Here is a 22923-nt window from a genome sequence, read left to right on the forward strand (position 1 = left end):
CTGGCAAATGGTCAACGCCGTTCCCTGTTAAAATACAGCCTCAGCATCTCCTCCGACTACGGATGATGTAGGAGTTGGATGCACGCAGGAGGACTAACTCTCAAGGTTACTGTGTCACCCAGTGAGCTGTTGCCTTAATTTTTGGCTGACAGCACTTTATGTACAGGAGACGGCAAGGAATTGAACCAAGCACCGAACGCAGGGAGCCTCAACGCCAGCCGTTCAGAAGGTAAGAAAGATGAGAAGTCACGGCCCACCTGAACTGGGAAAGCAGGGCTGGAGCTTCCTTCCAGGTGGCAGCCAACAAATCTACCTGATGACAAATTTATTTTTTTAGAATATGAAAGCTCTACGCAGCAAGCCCTGCCACTAGAGACTGCCATCACCGCAAGCACTGGCAGCAAAGCCTGATGGTTGGGGATGGATGGACAGAGCTGAGGACTAACCAAGATGGGTTCAGTTTCTAGTACAAAACAAACCAAAACAACCCCAGGCTTAGTGCTGGCATACTTTTCTGAAACCCTTTGGTACTAGGAAAGACTACTACAGAGTATTTGGCCTGAGGGCAGCATGGTAACACATTGGTGCAACCGAGGACAATATTTACATCCATTTATATTCATGTCACAGTGTGGATTCTTAATAGTCTTCCTGCCAAACCTCGCTCAATAGTCCGTTTGGAGAACTTATGGATCAACTTTATTTTTAAAAGTTTGACGTCGCACTCTGCAGTGGGAAAGTGATTGGAAGAGGTGGCCAGAGGAAAGTGCTATTTCCCGTATTTATTTTTCTGTTGCTTCTGTACCTTCTTGTCTGCTGTGTCATCAAGTTCAGCTATCGGCTCTGAAACTGTCACATTTTGTTCTACCTAATTGCCTATCATAAAAGCTACAGAATAAAAATATAACTATGGCTTATGGCACTTTGGCACCAAAGAGCTTGTTCTGTTGTGTTGCCACGGTGGGAAATGCTGGGTAATAACCAAACTTATTTGCAAAATAAGTGTATTTTCCTGGATCGACTGCTTTCCTGCAGACCTGCTACAAAGAGGGCACTTCTTAGGGCGACCGTTCAAAGGTCGATACCTTCCTGCTGAAAGCAATTCCTACGTAAAACATTTTGACAGCTATCATCTTGCTTACCTATTATCTTCAAATAATGATGAAAGAGGCTGGGTCTGTCCCTGCTGTGCAGATGCTGGATTTGGGGCCAGACAGAGCAGAGCACTTGCCCTGCACCCCCAAAAAGTCGTGTTGAGGCAGGATAATGTTTCGCCAACTCCTGTTATTTCCCTTCTCAGTTAATGAGGTGAAAATAACAGCTGCTTCCTCGCTTCCAGACATTTAATTGCTTTAATTTTCAGGTCTGATTCCACCCGTATACGTAAGAGACCTCGCCGATTTGGACACGTGGGGGTAACTGAGTGTGACTTCACACGGGCTCTCCTGGATTTAACTGAGCCGAGGGCAAGAATTAGGAAGTGCAAACTATTTTCATGGCTTGGTTCCAAGCCATCGTTTTATTCTTCTGGATTTACCTGTAGGGTTGCTACTCCCATCTTGGGGGGGGGAGGGGGGCGCCTGCGACGCGCCCCTAGCCCACCCCCCACCCCCCCCGCCCCGACATTGCACCTTGCATAGTACCCAGGATTAATCCAGACTAACCCTCCCCACAACAAATCTGGCGGGACAGATAATCCCGTTGCAAGCTGTTCCTTCCACCCCCAGAGAGGCTTGAATTAGGTCAGCCTGGTTTTTATTTGCATTTTATTTATTTATCTATCTAATTTTTTTTTTTTTTTGAGTGCTGCTTTTACACACGCACACACACACCGTGGGGGTGTCTCAGCCCCGGGAAGAGGCGGAGAGGGAGGCGGAGAGAGTTTTTTAGGCTCGATGGCAGCGGTTGCCCGGTGGCGAATGCCAGCGGCAGCTTGGCGATGGCGCGGAACCGGGCGGTTTCCGAGTACACGGAGGCGGAGGATAAAAGCATACGGCTGGGTTTCTTCCTCATCGCCGCCGGTTTGCTTGCTTTGCTGGGTTTGGGCTGCTGCTGGTTACGCCCGGCGTTACGGGAACGGGGCGGCGGAGGTTCCGCGAATTGCACGGTGCTGGCGGTGCGGCAGCTCGGGGAGCGGTTCCCCTGCACCTTCTCCTGCGGGACCCACTGCCGGGGCACCGCCCGCTACCCCTGCCTCCAGGTCCTGGTCCGCACCTCCCGCTCCGCCCTCCCCGCCCTGCTCCATGAGGACGAGAGGCAGCTCCGCACCAACCCCAAGGTGAGACCCGCCGTAGCGTCGCCCTCCCAAAAAACGCGGGGAGGGGGTGTGGGGGGGGACGGGACACGGGACCCGGCACTGTCCTCCGTTTGGGTGCGGGTTTTTCTCTCATGGAGGGAGGGGGGGTGCAGATGAAGTCACAGAGCATCCCTCCAAAACGTCGCCGTGCCTTCACTCAGCAAACAGGATATATATGTAGCGTATATATAAAAATAATATACGTGGTATGTGTGTGTGTATATACACTGTGTACATACTCGCTCTGTATATACTACACCACTACTCAGCTCTGGTGAGACCCCACCTGGAGTCCTGCGTCCAGCTCTGGAGCCCTCAGCACGGAAAGGACATGGACCTGTTGGAGCGGGTCCAGAGGAGGGCCACAAAAATGATCAGAGGGGTGGAACACATCTCCTATGAGGACAGGCTGAGAGAGTTGGGGTTGTTCAGTCTGGAGATGAGAAGGCTCTGGGAAGACCTTACCGCAGCCTTCCAGTACTTCAAGGGGGCTTAGAAGAAAGATGGGGACAGACTTCTTAGCACGGTCTGTAGCACTAGGACAAGGGTAAACAGTTTTAAACTCAAAGAGGGCAGATTTACATTAGATAGAGGAAGAAATTTTTCACCATGAGGGTGGTGAAACACTGGCACAGGTTGCGCAGAGAGGTCGTAGATGCCCCATCCCTGGAAACATTCCAGGTCAGGTTGGATGGGGCTCTGAGCAACCTGATCTGGTTGCAGATGTCCCTTCAACTTAGGGGGTTTGGACTAGATGACCTTTAAAGGTCCCTTCCAACCCAAACTGTTTTATAATTCTATGATACGCACACACACACACACTATATCTATTTTTTTCCCCTAACAGCCCCAGCCCCAGATGACCCTTCCACAGGATCGGAGCCACCCCGGCCCCGGGCAGCCCCAGCATGTCCCACGGGCGGCAGCGCAGTGGGGGAGCAGCAGCACAGCTCCGCTGCCGGCCCCTGGCCCACCGGTGGGAAGCCGGGGAGAAAGGCGAGGAGGTCTGTCTGCCCGAGCGGTGACCGATGCCATTGGCACTGTGTGTCCCGGAGGGTGAGGGGGCTTCCCAGAGTAGCTCCCCCAAGTGCAGGGAGAAATTTAAACGGAGCCGCTGCTGACGGGGTGGTGGGGAGGGGGCTGCACTGGAACAGAAGTTTCATCCTCGGTGCTGCTTTGATTCTTAAACTTCTCCATCACCCACATGAAAACGGACGCCACAGAAGCGCCTTTAAAGTTGCATCTTCTAGCACAGCAGGGTAGACCGAAGATGATGTGCGACTTGGCTTTTTCTTTCCTTAAAGGCAGTCATTCTGACTTCTCCTTTTTCTTTTCATGCTGAGTGAATACCACCTAGGCAGCACGTAGCCTGAGCGCAGGAGGTTTTGCGAAGTAGTTTCCAGAAAATATAAAGCGTGGCAGGATCTCCCCACCAACCCACCTGAAAGAACCCAAAATCGGGAGCACGTTGAAGAAGGGAATTTCAACTCCCTGACCGAGATATGGGTGTAGCGCAGCGCCCAGGGTCGTGCTACGTGGAGGTGATGCAGGGGTCTGTGTGCAGGGGCTGGGGAACAGGCTTGCGTGTCCAGTTTGGGGTGCGCAGCCTCGCACCTCCGCAGCCATAGCTACGCTGGTGGGGAGCTGTCCCTGGGAAGGTGGGTTAAGTTGCAAGCTCAGGGTCTGGGGGTCGCTTTTTTCCCTTCTCCAAACCTCTCTCCACCTCCAGGCGGGCTGGGGGTGGTTGGTGAAATGCCCTTTTGAGGGCAGGGTGAAGGTGCCGTGTTGGCGCTGAGGGTGCAGCGTGGCTGACCCTGAGCACTGCCCGACGGCCCTGTTCTGGCCACCTCCAGCAGGGATGGGAGGTGGGTGGTGGGTGAGCTGTGCCACCGGCACAGCGGGGTTAACAACTCTTGCAGCATCCTCAGTTTCAGCGGAGGCTTTCAAACTGAGCTGCGACTGCAACGTCCCTCTGAGTAGTTTGAGTGTTGGGGTTTTTTTTTCATTTTTACTTCTTGATCCTGTCTTCTCCCACCTTTCTGGAAGACTGGTGGGAAGAGGAGAATTGCACCTGCCTGCGGGCTGGGTTGCAGTTTCTACAGGGGGGCACCCAGAGCTTCAGAAGTGATGCCCATAACTGTCACTCAGAAGCCTATTTTTATTTAATAATTAATAAGGAAACACAGAGCTGTGTGTTGGACTTGCATGCTCTTCCAAATATAATCCGTTTTCTCTAGCTTGCACCTTGCATCTCTAGGTGTGGGCTGTTTACCCTGGGATATTGATTGCTGATGATTGAATTTGATTTACCAGATGAGACCAAGCAGAAAGAATTTTTTTTTTTTTTTATGTAACTGCATTCTCTGGTAGTAACTGAATTCAACAAAGTGGAAAACAACATTGAAAAAAATGTGTTGCAATTATTTTCTTTACCTCAAGGAGCTTATGTAAAACCAATACGAAATAAGAATAAAAGTTGTTTAGGTCTCATTAGGAAAATGTACCCTTTTAAAGGAATGAAGTATGTATAGCTGTTGCTTTGTTTTTTCCCTTTTTTCCCTAGTTTAATGTCTGTGTAGCTGGGCGGTTATATGCTCCTTTTAATTTTTGTCCTAAAGTCTCACCATCTTTAAAAGCTTTCAGGATTTTATGCTGAAATAGGTTAGTCGTCCAACGGAGTAGGAACCTGCTGGGTTTAATGCTTGGGATCCAGTACGTATTTATGAATGAACACTTAAGGAGCCACTTAACCCTTCCCGTTTCCATCATCTTCTTGCTGCACGCTTGCTTATGTTCATGCAATTAGACATACAACACGCTAATCGGTTCCAACTAACTGGAAGGGAAAAAGAAAAGACCAATTTTGTTTTGAACTGTCTTAAAATTTTACATTCTGTTTAGCTGCTTCTCTGAGCGCAGTAGCAATTCTTCCTGGTAAATCAATAGTGTGGAAAAGGCATAGTTCAGGCTCCTTGCAACATGCAACAATACTGAATCAGTTGGCAGCTTCACTCCACCCCAAAACCCCCCAGAGTATTGAACTAAAAATATTCTACTTTCTGTAGTCGAGTGGGCTGGTGTATAAACATAGCAGTGGCTACAAATCTGTCTGTTCTAACAAGGTCTAGCTGTAGGAAATTTTTTTTTTTTCTCTCTTGCTTCCCAAGATAATCACATAATTGTGCAGCCCAGGATTTATTTTTGCTCTTAAAAGATTACATAGCTGGGTCAGAGTTAATCCAGAAATGTATATGTAAAGCACCAGGCACGATTACATTCATGTTCAGTCCGAGTGATTTGCGGATTTCTTTTTTCTCTCTTTTTTTTTTATTTAATTGTTGTCTCAGACGAAGAAATTTCAGCAGAGTGACGGTAGCCTTTCTTCAGCTGCCTTGATAGCAATAATCATCTCTGAAATAAGGCTTAAGGGGGATTAATTCCAAAGTCAATTTGCCACTATCATTCTGGCCATCGAGTGTGCCGGCGGTGCATAGAGCCAGCGCGGGGGCCAGGCTATGGGCTTGGTTGGGGAAAACGACAGGGGAGTATGTCAGCTGCTAAAAAAACCTGTTTTCTGGCTTTTTAGACCTTTCCCTTTCTACACTTGAAGTTAAGCGTAGGGCCAGAGGAACTTGCCGGCTGTTTTATTGAAGAAACTTTTAGGGGAGTGACTGGTGAGCCTCAAGGTAGCAGCTGTGTTGCAGGACCTGGCTGTCCCCGTCCCCGGGCAGGGGAGCAGAGCAGCCAGCCGCCGCTCCCTGTCCACGCTCCGCATCCACGCGTGCTCCTGTCACGCTCCTTTCTGCAACCGCTCGGCCCGACGAGGTGACCTAGAGTTCCCTTTCTGTGCACTTGTAAATAGAATTGGCTTTGGTTTTGGACTCTTAAAGATAACCCACAACAGAGGAGGTTTAATACCAAAATGTGCCCAGCTCTACAGTCATTTTAGGAGGGTCCGGTGCATCTGGTGAAGCATCGGATCTGTGCCTGGGCTGGTGCCTCAGCAGGCTCTGCAGATGCTGTCCAGCAGTTCCTCTGAAAGCTGCTCTAGGTGCCGGCGGATAATCCCCACCACCCTCCTGTCTCACTTGCCTCGAGCCTCTGTGCGGGGTTGTGGGTGTGATTGCTCCCGGTGGGTTTGTCTGTACTGATGGATGCAGGTGAAAACCAGGCGTGATGCCTAGCTCCAGCTCCCTCGGTGCAGTCAGCACCTGTGGTGGGGGTGGCATTTTTTCTGTATTAATGGAGAGACCTCACGCTCATCTCCTGCCACTGCTCCTCACCAGCAGGATGGTCATGGCAGTGCTTCCTCACTCCTGGGCCATGAAGATAACCCGGTAATGCGCACACAGGTGCTCGTGCACAGAGATGCTCGCACACAAAGTTAGGAGAAGCTCATACATCACTTGGAGATTGGGAGGCTGAAATTGTTAGCTTTAGTGGTGCATCGTACCTTTGCAATACTTATCTACAGCATCCTTTCTGCTCTTTCGTTTCCTTACAAGCTTCCCAACCTCTGTGGCACGTGATGCCAGGGCTGTCTGCCATGCTGAGCAAATTGCCCGTGCTGTGTCCCGTAACTCAGCAGCAGCCAGGAGGATGGTCCTTGACAAGTCGCTTGGAGACCGAGGCTGGAGACTTGCTTCTTAGTGCCATCAGTTTCTCTTCTGATGGGCTGACCTACTTCTACTTTGGGGCCTTAGATCTGTGTGCATTTGAGACTTCCTTGGTCTCATTGTGTAGACAGTGTCTTCCAGGTTTGAGACAGCTTCCCTCAGACCCTACCAAGTCTGGCTTCTTTTTCATAGAAATGTGACTGAATTAGGCAAGAATTAGTCTTTGAAAAGCGTGAAATGCAACCTGGAGGCTAAGCCACGGTCAAGAGTTCACATTTCTGTCCCTTCTCCATGATATGGAAGAATATCTGCTCTGATGGAGTGTTCAGAAGGACCAGGAACCTTCCCAGTCATCTGCAGACACGGGAGTGGGAACATCCAGCAGCACACACAGATACAAAACTTACAAAACCTTGGTGTAAAGGTATATTAGCTGCTCTCTGACATTTTTACTGAATTGAATCCTGCGTCATCTATCCAAACACTGGCTGTGATTGAAGGGGGAATATTATTAGCTTGATATTGATTTTGAGCTGTGTAATTGAGACTGTATTTGAATGACATAATAATTTTATCATTGCTAAGACATAGCGTAGGAGGTGCAGTTACGACACCTGAAAAGGCCTCTGCTCCATTAGATTTATTCTGAATGTCTAATCTTGAGTGCTCTTCTCCAACTTCATTGTAACTTGTTTAAGAAAAAACGTCAAAGTAATACAGAGTGGGATACTTCCACTGAAAATGGATGTTGCTGCATGAGCTGCAGTTGAGGACAAGGCGTCCTAGCTTGCTTTCAAACACTTGGCATTTATTTATATTTTGATGGTAGGATGTCAGGCTGTGGCTTGTGAGGGAGAACTGTGGAATTAACCTCTCAGAAAATGCCTGTTGCCAAAGCAGGAGGTCATTTCAGGTTCATCCACCACCTCATGGCAGCAAAAGTTGCCAGGTTGTGATTCCCTTTTATCTGCGTGCTGACTGTGCTTTGGAGGGCAATACAGCTGATCAAGTAAAGCACCCACGAAGTGTGCTTGGGAGGCTGAGAAGAGAGAGATCCACCACCTACATGCATCAGAAGGGGCCAAAAGAGACATCAGGTTAGTGGGAACCATGTCGACATCCTGGGGAAGTAAACACGCTCCAGTGTTTGTGCAGCAGAAGGTAAGTCCGTGTTGGAGTTGGACCTTGGGTGTTCACCATGGTTTAAAGGCTTTCATCAGGTTGAGGAGATGCTTCAGGATGGCCCCGGGAATTCATATGAAGATGATTTTGCTTTGGACAGGGACCGCTCCTATTTTCAAGACTGCTAATCCCTGACAGCCTCAAGCAATGAGGTCCCAATAATTTATAGCAAGTTCCTGGGTGTCTCCTTTGTGTTTTTCACATGAGGATAAAGAGGAGGAGATGGAAATGAATCCAGTGTGTTTTCTGTCAGCTGCTGTTAGGATTACTTGTGCAAAGAGTGGTGTGAAATTTCAGTTATGGAGATCATCTTCATTGTTGTCCTTAAGTTCCAGGCATCCCTCCTGTAGGTAGTGGCAGTACTCCCATACCCTGTCTTGCTTTGGTATGGAGAGAAATGGGTGTCTTGATCCAGGAAGCTCTCTGTGGGCCCCTTTAATCTTCCAAATCAAGCAAAATCCCTACCCTGAAAACCTATGTTTTTAATACCTTCATATTGAGCTGAAAGCATGGGGACTGATGTCAAAAAAAGTGAATTCCTCTGTGATGGAGCTGTCCTTGGAGACAGTTACAGTTTGCTGTTTGTATGTTCAGATGGACATCTCTTGGAAAAAGAGATCTCTGCAATTGTTTGTAAAAGTCTGAAATTCAGGATTGGGTAAACAATGGTTCATCAGATAGATTGGGAATTTTGTAAAAGTTTTGTATGATAGTTGGGGGAGGTGGAAGGTCTCTGAAGGATCCAGAGAAAGTTTGGCCAGCAGAGGAGTGGTGGGGTCGTCACACTTTCATAGCAGAGGACAGAAGTAGGCTCAGCCACAAAGAAGAAACCTTTCAGAGCAGAGAGGGAAGTTGTGTACTGGAGCTTTCTGAGATCACTGAGGAAATTCAGGCAAGAGCATACCTAAAAGCTGGGGACTTGGGGAAGAGCAGCGTGTAGATTACAGTCAAATGTAGGCAGTGAGTGTACAACTGGTGGGATATCATACATTTCCACGTCAGGTTCTGAAACCCTTCATGAAGAAAAACACCAGAGTGGAGAAAGTTGAGAGTGCTGGACCCTGGGCCAAGCAGGGAGCACCACCAGGGCACCAGGTGGGATGGTGCGGTGCGTTGGTGGCTGTCAGAGGGACAGAAGAGAGCCAGCATTGCCCTCAGGTGTTTTTGCGCCAACTCTGTTGGCACAATTGCGTCCAGTTGCTGCACAGAGATGTGTTTGTGCACTAGGAAGGTGAAGGAAAGAGGAGTGTGGTTGATGCTTCCAAAGTATGCAACAAAACCAAAACCATTGCTGGCCAAGGAATATTATCTAAGATGGAAACAACTGTGTGATAAACCCTGGTTTCTGGTTTCTGAAGCATAGCGGTGTTGCTGCTCATTTCTGTCCTTCGTCATCAGCAGTGGGAGACTCCTTGTTTAGGATCATCTGAACACGGATCTAAAGGGAGCTCTGTGCTGTGCCAACACCAGTGCATGTGAAAATGGGGGCCCTTGCCTGTGAAAAAGACAAGTTTCAGCTTGGCAGCAACAAGCAAGACCTTGCAGATCCTTCCAGTCTGAAGCATGGAAGCTACTGGCAGCATTTATAAGTGTTGACAGAAGTGGTCAGGTTTTAAATGAGGGGCCAATAAAATCCTGGGATTTCTCCCATCCCCCCAGAATGGCAAAGATTCAAGCTGTCGTGCGGTGGAGATGGACTTCTAGGTCTGTACAGCTCTGTTACAGTGTGCAACTGGGGGCACAGCAGGCCCCTGTGAAACCTCACCAGGTAGAGAGGGAGAGGAAAGCAGTCACTAAGCACAGTGAGTCATACTGATCTTTATTTTCAGGTTAGAGAGGGTATCTCTCTCCTTGTTGTTATTGCCTTCAGGATACTGTGAGGAAACTCATGTTGTGATCATTTGCGGGGATCCCTTTAGGGGTTTCCCACAACCTGCATCTCCTGCTTCTTCATCCTGCCTAAGTAGGAGGCTTTTAAGCTACCTTCCCAGTCATGTTTCTCTGCTTGCAGCTCCCAATTTTAGAGGAGTTAAAAGTCTGTGTGTACACCTTCAACCTTGCTGTCCATGCATCCTCCAGGGTCAAAAGCCTTTGCGTTATCCGAGGACAAGTTAAGCTGTGTTGCTCAGTTTGGTTCAACATCTCCTGTAACTATCGCCAGTATGGATGCCTGGTAACAATGAGGAGGGATTTTGCTTGGACGCTGAGATCTTGATATTGCCAACATTTGATTCAGTAGACTTTTTCTTTTTTTTTTTTTTTTCCTTGTTTAACTCCCTGTGGCTAGGAGGGAGGGGTGGTGTGTCAAAGACGAGACTTGGAAACAAGATATGTGGGCCGCGTGCGACCCAGAGCCAAGCCTCTGAAAGCCCAGACCCAAGTGCAGCAAGCTGGGGGAGGAACTGCCCTTGATCTCTTTGGGTTTTGAAGCAGATGTCTGAGGGTGAGATCTGCAGATAGCTCAGCTGCGCGCTCAACTCTTGTTGACTTCCATACAGTAGAAGCAGATGCTGAACCTTTCTGCTGAAGCGGGGTTTTGAACTTCCTGTGCTTGTTCCCCTGTGTTGTAACAGTGGAAGAATACCTGTCTTTGGCTAGCAGATATCAGCCAGATATCAGATACCCCGACATCTGGGAAAGCTTGCTGGAATATTTTGGTTGTTCATTAGTGTGGTGCTAAACAAAACTTGTGATTACGTGCCTCACTGAAAATACGAAGTAATTCAAATCCAACCCATGCAGCTGGCTAGGAATATGTCAAAATGAAACGATCATTTTTACATTCACCATGTAAAAACCTAAGGTGTTACATGGCAGGTTGGTTTGATAATGAAATGAAACACGATGAAGCCTTTATTTTGTTTCTGAATGCTGGCATGTTCTTTTCCAGTACCTGCAGGGAGTAACTAGCAGTTGAAGTAAAGTTCGGCTAACTTTTCTTTTTTGTTTCTTTGGACCTTGTACTTATTATTCTTTGCCCGTTTCAGTCACGCTGGTATGAGGAAAATGCAGAGAAAGTGACGCCCTGCGTTCTTGTGCGCAGAAGTAACTCTGTTTTGCAACGTGTGTTGGCAGTGTTCGTACATCCCTCCCTGCGCAAGAGACGATCAGGAGAACTCTGAGAACGTCACATACAAGCAGAAATACTGGAAAGAGAAAGTGGGTTCGCAACCATTTACATGCTATTTTAACCAACACTTGAGGTGAGTAATCTACATTTGCATAGGCAGAAGTGCTCATGCATCTGTTTAACAGCTGCCCGTTGGTTCTGTTTGAAAAAATACATAAATGCATGCGTATCTAGATACACACACCCATATAGTGATGTGGTTTATCACACAGAATTTAGTGCAGAACTTTGCAACACAACTCTATTGATGAAAAGCTACACAGAAAGTGGAAAAATGTTTTTACCACTTGAAGTAAAAACATAAAACTGTGAGGAAAGTTTCCCTTAAAACCTGTAATTTTATGCCAAAAAGCATCTTGGCTTCTAATACTCGGATGTCAAATTTCTGGCTTGGATACCAACGTTCCTTCCCTCCATGGAAGAGAAATCCTACTGTGTTCATGAGGGGCTGGAAGAAAAGGGGAGACCAACAAACAGTACAAACCAGCTCGGGAATTGTGTTCACGGAGGATTAATGAATCAGATATGTGTAACAAACATTCGCAGAACTGCCAGTTTTCATACATGTTTGCAGAGTGGAAAGCGGTACCTTAAAGCATCTCCTCCTCCATTTCGGTTCTTACTCTTACTACCAATGTTGACGTGACTTACATGTGTATAAGGGTGACGTGTGGTTTCCTTCCCTCAGTAAACGGGAAGAGGAGCGAGTCCTTTTGCCTGTCTTGTTCCGATGATGATGTGCCGGGAAATAAAAGGTGATGTGGAGGCAGCAACTTACTGTTACCACAGTGTGCAGGCTCACTGGGAGGACTTGGGAGAACAACGATGATTGGGATGATAGGTCCATGTAGACAGGGAGGCGGAAAGAGAATATTTAAGATCTCCAGATCAGCCAAGGTTTTACGGGGTTTGGACCCCAATTCTGGAGGCATATGACACTTGCTTAATTTGTTCAGCATGAGTAAGTTTTGTAGAGCTGGGGAGACTGTTCTTGGTTGCTAAGTTAACAGGGACTAAAGGAGGAGATTTGTCCTACCCCAACAGCACTTGGAGGTTAAACAGATAAGGGAGACTTAGGTGGGAATAGCTCGGTGCTTGCTGGTGCAATTCAGAGGTCAATGTGGGAGTGTTGGCATCAGATATTTAGGTTTATTAAGACACACGGGAGGAAAATGGATGCCAGTGTGTGTTAGGACCTTGAAGGAACTGGGGAGCTGGAGCAGGGTGGCAGGCACAGAGATGCCCAACTCTCCTGTGAGTGGCCTGCTGAGTGCCTTGGGGACTTCAGGTTTGTCCCAGGCTGGCTGTGGTTGCTGTCCCCTCCCTGGAGAGACTGTAGACTTCATTAGTGTGCCCAGGATGACAGTCTGTTGTCCCTGATTAATTCTTTGCAGCGAGGAACCACCAATGCTTTGTAGCAAAAACTACTTTCTTACAGTGGGGAAAGAAGCACTGTCTACAGCATGCAGAGGTTAAAACTTAGGGCACCCTGTGTGGTGACATCAGACCTGGCAGGGACCTTCTTGGGAGCTGCCTTGGTCCACAAGTTGCCAATGCTTGGGTCTGCTATCTGGGAGCCAAGTAATGTTTTTGGCTTTGCTGGGCAGGCAGGTGCTGCCAGTTCCCTGCACTGCTGAGACCTGGGACCTGCAGCAGCTGCTGCCTGAGTGAGCAGGCTGGTCAGCAAATGGGATCTCCTGCAGGAGACATCATGGCTAGGATTCGTCTGAGCTGGAGTGGGCAAGATGCTGTGAAAGGTAGCTTTGATAGTCGGTGGAGAGAGATAGGAGCCTTTCATCTTACCCCAAAATAAATACCTAATATAAATCAGATGCCCAGAGATCTTTATTGCTCTCCTGTAAAGGAGCTCAGGGTGGATCTGCTCGGGTGCAGGCACCTAGGTGGTAGGTGTCCAGAGCTAGGTAAGCTGGTTCTCACATCACATCTGTAGGCAAAGTTTTCTGAGGCTGCATACTGCATTAGTGTCTGCTATTCATGTAGGTTGACACTGAGGAATTGTGCAGCAGTCAGGCAAGATTTTTTCCTTATAATTTCTGCATCCTATACTGCTAAATGTTCTTGCCAAACGTAGCCTTGAAACACTGCCTTTTGCTGATCGTACAATGATTTATATACAGCAGAAGAGAGGCTCGCTGACAGAGATACTTGAAGTTATTCTAAGCTGAAATGTGTACACCATCTATTTTCTTCTGGAGATAGGAATGAGCTTTGAGAGATAAGTTTTGCTGACTAGGAATGTCCTTGCTCTAGGTATAGACCTATGATGACTAAACACGTTGTGAAGCAGTAAAAAAAAATACAGGCTGAAAGAAAAATCTGTTCACTTTGAAATAGAAGCATGCATATTTTCTGTCAGTATTTTTTTGACTGTGTGGATGAGCTAACTCTTCTGTGTCAGTCTGTATAAAACATATAGAATATAGTGGTAGGTTTCTTAGAGAGAGTAGTATTTGCAATATTAATACCCTCTCTTTTGAGACTGCAGAATAAAATTCTAGGTAAATATTGTAGGCAACAAATGAACATAGTCTCCTCTTCAAACTTAATTTAGCATCGTTCTCAGGAGTGTTGCTGCATGCAGAGTGCACTGTTAGGTAGCACCTCCCTTTCAGTTTGGTGGGTCATGTTTCAACAGGCTGCTTTGAAAAGAAGAAGAAAGTGATGCCATTTGTATAGTTTGAAGTTATACAAAAGGCGTGAGAAGCAGACTTGGCAATTTCAGTCATTCTCAGTTAACATAGAGAGGCCCAGCATGACTAGATGCCTGACGTTTATCTTATGGAACCAAAGCGTAGCTTATCTTGGAGCTCAGCATTTTACTGAAAAGCGAGGTTTTGCTTTGTCACCATAGGCACTCACCTTTAGTGTCCCACTCTTCTCTGGCTAGCTTTGGACCAGGTGGTGCAAGCTGCATGGGAAAGTTGCTTTTCTGGATCGCTGGTGAAGGTGCCTGTCTGTTGGTATGATGGTACTCTGGTCTGTAGGGAGCTCTGCCCAGCAGAAACCAACCCCCAGTGTTTCAGAGCACAAAATAAATGACAAATTCAGATGAAGTTCTTGGGCTGTTGCCAAAGGTTTGAGAAGGCACTGAGCTCTGGTGCTTTGGTGTTCATGGATCTCACAGCATGTGTTCCAAGAGGTCTGCAGTCATGACCACGTGCAAGCAAAGGTCACAGCTGCATGCCCTAAAGTGGCAGGCCTGTGGGAATGGGTGGGATGGGGGAGATCCTGTCACTTTATTTCTTCATGTTCCAGGTTTAATTGACATCAACAACAAGAAAAAAAGAGAGAAACCAAGATCTCCATCAGCTCGGACCCCTCGGTCTCGTGTCATGCAAAGATAGGCAGAGCAACACATGTCAAGTCATTCCTTATTAGTGGCTTGTTTATGTGGCATTATTCATCCAGGATGGTAAGAATGCTCTGTGGTTCCTTTGCCACAGCATGGCCGATGAGCCAGCCGCACTTTATATTTCTCCATGTTGCTGCAGGACTCTGTACACAAATTCACCTGTGATTTGAAGAGCAAACACTGTATAGAGATTGGCAACCACCTGTATGGTGTTGAGGTACTCTGCAGGACATTTATCTGGGAATGATTATCTGCAGAAGCCAAGGGGGCTCAGGTAGTAGGGCTGCTCGTTCATAAATGGTGGAACAGAAATCTCAGTTTGCTCTGGTACTTCACACGGTTTTCTGAATTATCAGAAGATGGTGTTGCTATTTCCTATCCTTTCTCTTACTGTATCACCTGTGGAGCAGTTTTTGGGCCCGAAAGGGAAAGCGCTTTCCTGTTAGTAAGACATAGCACTGCCCCTGTGTGCAGTCGTCCAGCTGAGGAGCTCTGCGTCTTGCAACAATAGCGGAAAAAACTACTGATGAGTGCTTGTCATAGTGAAGGGATGAGAATAATTGTGGGCAAAATAAGTGTATGCAGATTGCAAACATCTTTAAATCCAGATTGATTATGAAAAATTTTTGTAAGCTTTTGCTATCCCATGCCTCCGCCTCTGTCAGCTTTCGCTGCATCACATAAATTGCATGGTGTGGTGCATAAGCGATAACTGAAATATTTACGTGCCTTTACCTTCTTGGTCCTACATGACTTTTTGGTAAGCCCTGCACTGCAGTTCTTCCCATGATGTTCAGTAGTTGCTCCGAAGGCTCTGATGGAGGCTTGCTTTATCCAGTGTCTGTTTGAACCGCCTGGCAGCACCTGACAGGGATGTGTTGCATAAAGCAACAACTAATCCAGTTACCCTGGTCAGAGCCCCACGAGGCTCCAGCCCGGAGCTCAAAGTCCTTCTAAAAATAAGTACTGGTCTCACCTTTTAGCAATGAAAACAAAATTTCTCCCTCCTTGTACTTTCAATGAAAGGGAAAGGTGTGTTTTCAGAGTTAAGGTAGAGAATTTTTTTTAGTTTATTCATTCTTCTTTCACCTTGGGGCTGCTGCTGGGCAGTGGTGGTGGTGCTGCACAGTGGCCATCACCATTCACAGAAGAACCAGGTTTCAACGCCTGAGCAGGAGTTGAAAGTATTCAATTTTTTTCCCCCCTTTTGACCCACTAGGTCTCTCTCTTGCCCCTACCACTGCTTTCTGCACTGATAACAGGTGTTAGGAGTTTGGGTGCATCCCCTCGAGAGGCTTTACATTTACTGGAGAGCTGAATGGCAGCATTGCTAGAAACAAGAAATGGTCCATAATCGAGCTTGGGGGGAATATGTGCAACCCCTCTGGTAAACATCTTGGAAATGAAGTATTATATGGAAATCACAGAGCAAAGGTGGATTTATTAAATGCACTATAATTGCAGGGACAGGGCAATATCTTTAATTATATATGCTGATTTTCACAGGAAAAGAGACAGGTTTCCAGGCATGACATACCTCCTTCGGGTTTGGCATTGCTGCCGCAGCACCAGGGGAGTGATGCTGGGGGAACTTCCAGCAAAGACATGTCCTTGTCGCAAGAGGGTTTCCCCTGGGGATGGGGGCACCTTCCCTTTTCTGTTTCCAAGCCAAACAACAAGCCTTCAGGCTCTGGGAACAGGCAGGTCACCTCCAGAGAAGTAGCAAGAAAAAGTCAAAATGGCAGTTTCGATACACGCTGACCTTGCCGTGCAAAGCCGAAACAGTTATGTTACTGTGTTTTGGGTGTCCTGATAGATATTTTTTTTTCTTCCCAGGGAAAGGGGTTGTTTGCTGTGGAAGTACAGCCCTCTCTCTACTCTTCTTTTTGCTGCTTGCCTGTTAAATACACTTTTCTCCCTTCCCCCTGCCACCATCCCCTTGTTTTCTCTGGCCAGCCCTACCAGCCTCCTCTGCCGCTCCTGCAGGTCCCGCAGCAGCTCTGTGGCTCCTCTCCAGAAACATGAGGGGCAACTCTCTTGTGTTAATCACCGTGTGAGCCTTGGAGCCGAAGCCAGCAGGTTTTGTACCAGGAGGGCAGGACAGATCCAGGTCTCGCTGATACCCGGGGGAGCGGAGGCAGCGCCCCGGTAACAAGCTCAGCCCTGAGCAGGAGGCTGCAGCGAGTCGTCCAGCAGCGCGGCCGTGTCCTGCGGGCCAAGCAGGGCTTCTGCAGCCCTGGCTGCGGCTCTGGGTACTTTCTGCAAGCAGATTTTGTTCCTTACCCCTCAGGATTCGTTGCAGGATCGCTGAGGAGTTGTTGCAGGGATGTCCCCCAACACTCTGCAGACTCAGATGTCAGAGGACAGCCGCTCCGCGCACCTCACCAGCTTCTTCGGCGGCTCGCCGGGGGCTGGTGGCCGCTCTGCTCTGCCTGAGGAGGCATTTCGTCAGGAGGTGGAGGATAGCTCTTCCCCTAAACCGACACACGTGAGGATAACAAACAAGCTTGGAAGAAGTGAAACCCAGCCTTCGAAGGCTAACCGGTTAATTAATCACTAATGACCGTGCTATTTTTAATTCATCTTATTAATTCTGATTCTAACTCCCTCTATCTCCTAATTTTTCCCCAATCTTTTGTTTTGGACCTTACAGATCACACGTGAAATACCTATGGTTTTTAGCCTGGCACGGACCACCTGAAAATCAATGCAAACATGTTTCTTCTTCAAGTTTTTAGCCAGGCGGCCTGCCGGGCCCTCACTCACACTGCCCGCCATGCTGCTGAGCCGGGACTTGCACGTCTGCCTTGTAAGCCACCCGCCTTGCGCCTTCCTACCCCTCTTTCTATGGAGCAGATGAAAGCCCGGGGACGAGCCCATTTACCTGGTTCGCAGGGCGCAGCACATGAGGCCACGATAAAACCCCCAAGCCCCAGTGGTTACCTCTGTGCATCTCCTGCAGGGCCACGGGGCTGCGGTGTTCCTGCCACAGAGGGCAGCTGGCTGCCCGGCCCCCGCTCCTCGGGCTGCTCTCGCCATGGACTTGCAAGTCCGGTACAACCCAGGTGCCACTGGGGTGTTTTGACCGGTCAGGGATGTTCTCCTCTGTCTGGATGGCCCTTCTCGGGTCGCGTTGGCCAGCTTGGCCACATGGACTCCCTGCCGGCACCCGCCCTGGGCTACGGCAGCAGGGCGGCGGGCTCGGGATCTCGTGCAGCGCGTCGTGAGGGTGCAGCAGGGCTGATTTCCCCTCCTCACTTTGGAAGCTGTTATTTGCTGTTGTTTGCAATCTTAGCGCCAAAAAGCAGAGGTAAAAGGAGTTATCTTGTAAAGGCAAATAGTAAACGTTTTCTTTTTCAGTAACCCCTCTTCAGGTACTACTCTCTGCTGTGAAAGCTGCATCTCAGTGGGACCCTCTGCTGCTATTACACCCTCTAAGCTGTTTGCCAGAGAACTTTCCGTAACTGTTGTCAGTGATGTGATGGATCTGCAGGGAAGGGCTCCTCAACGGGACACGGCTGAGCCCAGGCTGCCATCCCCTGCTGCCTCCTCCTCCCGCTGCCCCAGCGCTCCACAGTGCTCTCCCCTACACCCTGCAACATCTCTGCGTGGGTCGGCAGATGCAGGGAAGAGGAGCTGGTCCTGATGGGAGAGGGAGAGAATCATACGAATGCAAAGAAACAGCATTATATTCTGCCAAAGTTGATCTTGATAAGTTTTCATGGTCAGTTGCAGGCAGATAACTGGGACGTTGCCATCCAGGAGCATGTGGTCTATGTGCTGGCAGCCCTGTCTGCCTTTATTAACTTTTCTGATTCATTACTGGGGTCCAGCAGTGCTTATCTGGACGGGAAGGTTAATGTGCGATAAGATAAAGAGCAGCTGAATGCATGGTTGTTCTTCCAGAGTAACCACGTAGATTAAACCAAGCAGGCTGAGATTTGTCCCACCATTTTTTGGTGCCAAGAGTCATACTGAGAGGCTATATCCTGGTCCCAGCTCTCCTGTGTGCCAAGTCACCCTGCAGGAGTGCTTCTCCCTCCCCTTGGCTGAAGAAAGGCATTTAATATCTTAAATGTGGTGCCAATAGCCATTTAACGATGTATTTTTGGGGGACCCTGTCATGACTTGATGCATTGTCTGAAGAGACGCTGTGAGCAGTTGACAGTGAATTGCTGCACACCTTCTGCCATGTAGGAATTGCATAGGGACTCTTGCTGTAGCTAAGGATAGCAATTATATTCATCTGAACCCAAAACTCATCCTGAGGATTCATTAAAGGCCTCTGTAACTCTGACTCTTCCAAAAGGGAAAGTCTTTTAAATTACTAAGTTACAACAGTTACAGTTGCACCAATAATGAGTGTTCGGCATCCATCGCTGCTACCTTCGGTACAGCAGTTTTCCAAAATATCTAAGATTCAGTCAAAAGGATATCTTGCTCTCCACAGTCACACTTTCTTTTCTCTAACTGAATCCAGTTTTCTAGTTTGTTTGCTTGCCCCATATTTTTGAACTCTTTGATTAGTGTCCACTTTAAAAAAAATACTTAAAAATCAACATCACTTGTAAGCTGATTGCTGCGAGGACTGAATGCTGCCTACTTATGGTCTCCTTGCCAATTAGCACTCTGTTATTCACAGATGATGATGCAGTAAATATGAGGGAAGCAGTATTATACCTCCCATGAAAGGATTTTTCTATTCAGGTACTGTCATTGATATGGCATAGACTGGTGAGTTTGTGCCCATAAAGTTAATATTATTTTATTCAATTTATAGTCTCCACATGTGCCTGATTATGTGTCTGGATTTTGGTTGAGCAGACTTCACGTGTTCCACTGTTGAATACACATGGGTTTCTTTTAATCATTTTTTTATGTTGCCGAGTGTCAACTTTTATATAGCTGAGTTACTCATAATCAGAGTCTTATTCTGGTCCTTACTTATAAAAATAAAGAGACATGCATTACTGGCCTTGGGGACTTGCAGGTTGGCACGGTGCAGAGGAACCGCCACACACAAATTTTGGGGGAGAGACCACTAAATGCAAATTCAGGTGCAATTAAATCGGGGATCAGCCAGACCTGGTGGTCTGGCTCCACCGACTCCTTCAGGATGGATAAAACCCTGTAGATTTGCAGGCATCTCCATTAATTAACGTCTCGGTGAAGGAAAAAGAGTTTCTTCTTGTTTCCCCTACAGGGAATGTTTTCTTAGTGCTGCTTTCTGATCAGGATGAAGCTGTTGGGGGAGAGACAGCACAGTCATTGTACAGGTATCTGTTCCCATGTGCCACTGTGTTAGGAAAGCTTAATTCCCAGGACCTGGCTGGATGAGCCTGGGTTGCCAGGATTTTAAGCTGTGAGGTTTGTTGCTCCAGGGAGCATTGGGTAGCGTTGGCAAAGCAACGTGGGATGGGAGTGTTCAATGTAAGTGAGGACCAATATGAGTCAAGGCTATATATATTTTCTTAATTAGAGAAAGTTCTGTTTCCTTCCTTTGCAGATAGTTTTCCAGCAGACTGCATGTCTCTGGCTGTAGGTGGGAAAGGAGCAGCAAAGTGCAAATGCCACGAGACTGATTTAATAACTCTGTTAAACTACAGGGAGAGCAGAAAGAGCCAGAGCTGAGGAAAACCTGCCATTAGACTCCACAACCAACTTCCCACACTTGGAAGAGGTAGATGGACACCTGATATTTCAGACACGTGGCACAGCTGAATTTCCAACCTTCTTGAGATGCTTCCTCCTTGCTATTCTCCTCCTTCCTCCATTTCCCTTGGGAAATGCATAAATCCATCACAGATCCAACAATGACTCTGTGTTAGATGCTGTTGGTGGAGGCATGGGGGTTTCAGATCTTCAGGGAAGGCTCCCCAAAGTGCCTCCGTAGGAGCATACTCAAGTCCACTGAGTAGCTGGTGATTGCAGTACCAAATCGCAGCTTATTGCTGAAGTAGCCTCTGCTGGGGAGGACCTGAGTTGGGAGCCTCTGGCAGTTCTCCTGGGGGTAGGTTTCGTGCAGGCCCCTGCCTGCCGGTGCATGTGGGCTAGCCTGGGCCACCAGCAGTGCAGTGCTGGACAGGGACTGGCTCTCCATCCAGACCCAAACCACAGACAGGGCTTTGTCAGGACCCTCCATGTTACCCCAAGGACACATCAGGGCTCAAAGCTGAAAGGGAAGATTTTATTGTACTTTAAAACTCATTGTGCAGTGTCCGATGCCATTTGAGGTAGATATATATAACTGCTGCCTTGGATTATGTTTTCACTAGAGTGGTTTTTCAGTCCACAGTGTGATACTGTATCTCTCACGGCCATTTGTGATGACCACAACCACTGGAAGACCTAAAGTATCAATGATTTAAAAATTTTTTTTATCTGAATGAACTTCTTTGTTAGCCTGTAAAGGCTGCAAGTGGAAAGCCCTTGTGGCCTGCCACAAGTGCTGGTGATAGATGGGCAAATGAAAGCGGTGAATGAAATGGTCCATTTAATCATTTTCTAACACTGTTGCAAATAAAACACCTTTATTGTTTCCATGGCAGATGCTTTCCACTTATGATGAATTGGTGATGTCGAGTTGATTTATATTTTTTCCCTCTTCTGTTCCTCCTCTTCACAGGCCAGATGATGTGATGCTGAAGCGCACCCATGATGAGACTGTCCTCTTGCACTGCTTCCTCTGGCCTCTGGTTACATTCCTGGTCGGAGTCCTCATCGTGGTCCTGACCATCTGTGCCAAGAGCTTGGCTGTCAGGGCAGAGGCAATAAAAAAGAAGAAGCATTTGTAAACAGCAAGGCTTCTGACGGAAAAGAAAAACCTGCAAGAAGGTCTCAAGAGGGGCAACTTGACACACCTGCAGGTCTGCGGGGCACCCAGCTGCATGTCCTTCCAGTGTCTCATCTGACGGTGGAGTTGCTCATGCCTCAGGATTGTCTTTGGGAGACTGCCCCATGAAATGTCAGCTAATTGCTTCTTCTGCTATGACAGTAAATAAGTATATTCTACCAAAAAAAATCTACACTGTACCAAATATGCTGTGTGCTGTTAGTCCCAAACAGCAGCTACCCAGGTCCTAGTGGTATTGAAAGACAATTTATAAAAACCCTTGATATTGCTCGTTTTGTCTCCACAAAGTGATCTTCACTATTGTTTAATATTAAATATTTAAAATATTTACTTTATGAGAGACTGTATTTCCAAAATAATAAAGTTTTGTTGTTTGGGTTTTTTTTTTAATCTTTATTTTATTTTGTGTGCTTTTTTGTTTTTTGTTTGGGGTTTTTTTTCAAAAAAAGTTTTAAGACAAAAATAAACCTGTGCTGATTTTGTTTTTTTTCACTGTGTAGAACTTAATTTTAAAATTAAAACTTTAACTTCTGTCTAGATGAAATCTTTCATCCTCACCTGTTCATTGTGAAGAAATGTAGAAATCTATCGAAATACTTCTTCAAAAAATGAAACAATTATTGGAAAAGATGATTAAATACTGGATCTAATTCAGTCTTTACAGTTTTTCTTGTCCCCTCTCAGTTATTCTCTTCACCAAAATGCTCTCAGGCTGTAAGGAGCAGGGTCTTGGAGTGGTTTTACATGAATATGTTTTATCAACAATTTCCCCAAACAGTGGAGTGCCTGAGCACTTGCTGAGGGGAGCCTGTGAGCATGGTGTGATGCATGGCACCGGGCTCCAGGGATGGCCAGAGAAGAACATCAACTCTTTGTAGGGCCATGGGTGTTTGCTGCTGAACTGCCCATCCCAGTCACACCAGCTCCATGCAGGGTCTCTCCAAGGGGATGTTCCAGAAAATGCAAGGCAGGCTGGGCATGGCATCTTGCTGGATCGCCTCACTCTTCTCATCCCAGCTCCTCGCTGGGTACGATGGGAGTACTAGCCCTAGTCTGCTTGCTCAGAGCAAAGATTTCCCTATCTATCTCATAGAATAGGGAGTTATAGGGAGAATAGTTTGGGTTGGAAGGGACCTTTGAAGGTCATCTAGTCCAACCCCCCTGCAGTGAGCGGGGACATCCTCAACTAGATCAGGTTGCTCAGAGCCCTGTCCGACCTGACCTGGAATGTTTCCAGGGATGGGGCATCTACCACCTCTCTGGGCAACCTGTGCTGGTGTTTCACCACCCTCATTGTGAAAAACCTGGCCTTACAGCACAGTTTCCCAGAGCATGTCTATTGCAAGCTGTAATCAGGGGCTGAGACCAGAGTAGCTTGGTGGCACCCGTCCTTGCCCCCGCAAGGCTGTGCACCCCTGGGACCAGCTGTGTGGCTTTGCAAGGCTGGCGTACAGCGGAGAAGCCACGTGGCTC

General features: G+C 47.5%; 1 protein-coding gene across 1 annotated transcript; it reads left to right on the forward strand.

The window, feature by feature from the left end:
- Positions 1–1296: 1296 nt before the first annotated feature.
- On the forward strand, positions 1297–21391 carry KCNMB4 (potassium calcium-activated channel subfamily M regulatory beta subunit 4; the record flags this gene model as incomplete). Its single annotated transcript, XM_082002124.1, has 3 exons — positions 1297–2278; positions 11170–11297; positions 21223–21391. Exons 1-3 carry the CDS (start codon positions 1940–1942, stop codon positions 21389–21391), a joined length of 636 nt encoding a protein of 211 aa, XP_081858250.1. The 5' UTR covers positions 1297–1939.
- Positions 21392–22923: the final 1532 nt, after the last annotated feature.

Source organism: Phaethon aethereus (assembly GCF_964289735.1).
Source record: "Phaethon aethereus genome assembly, chromosome: 1".
NCBI classification, from domain to species: domain Eukaryota; kingdom Metazoa; phylum Chordata; class Aves; order Phaethontiformes; family Phaethontidae; genus Phaethon; species Phaethon aethereus.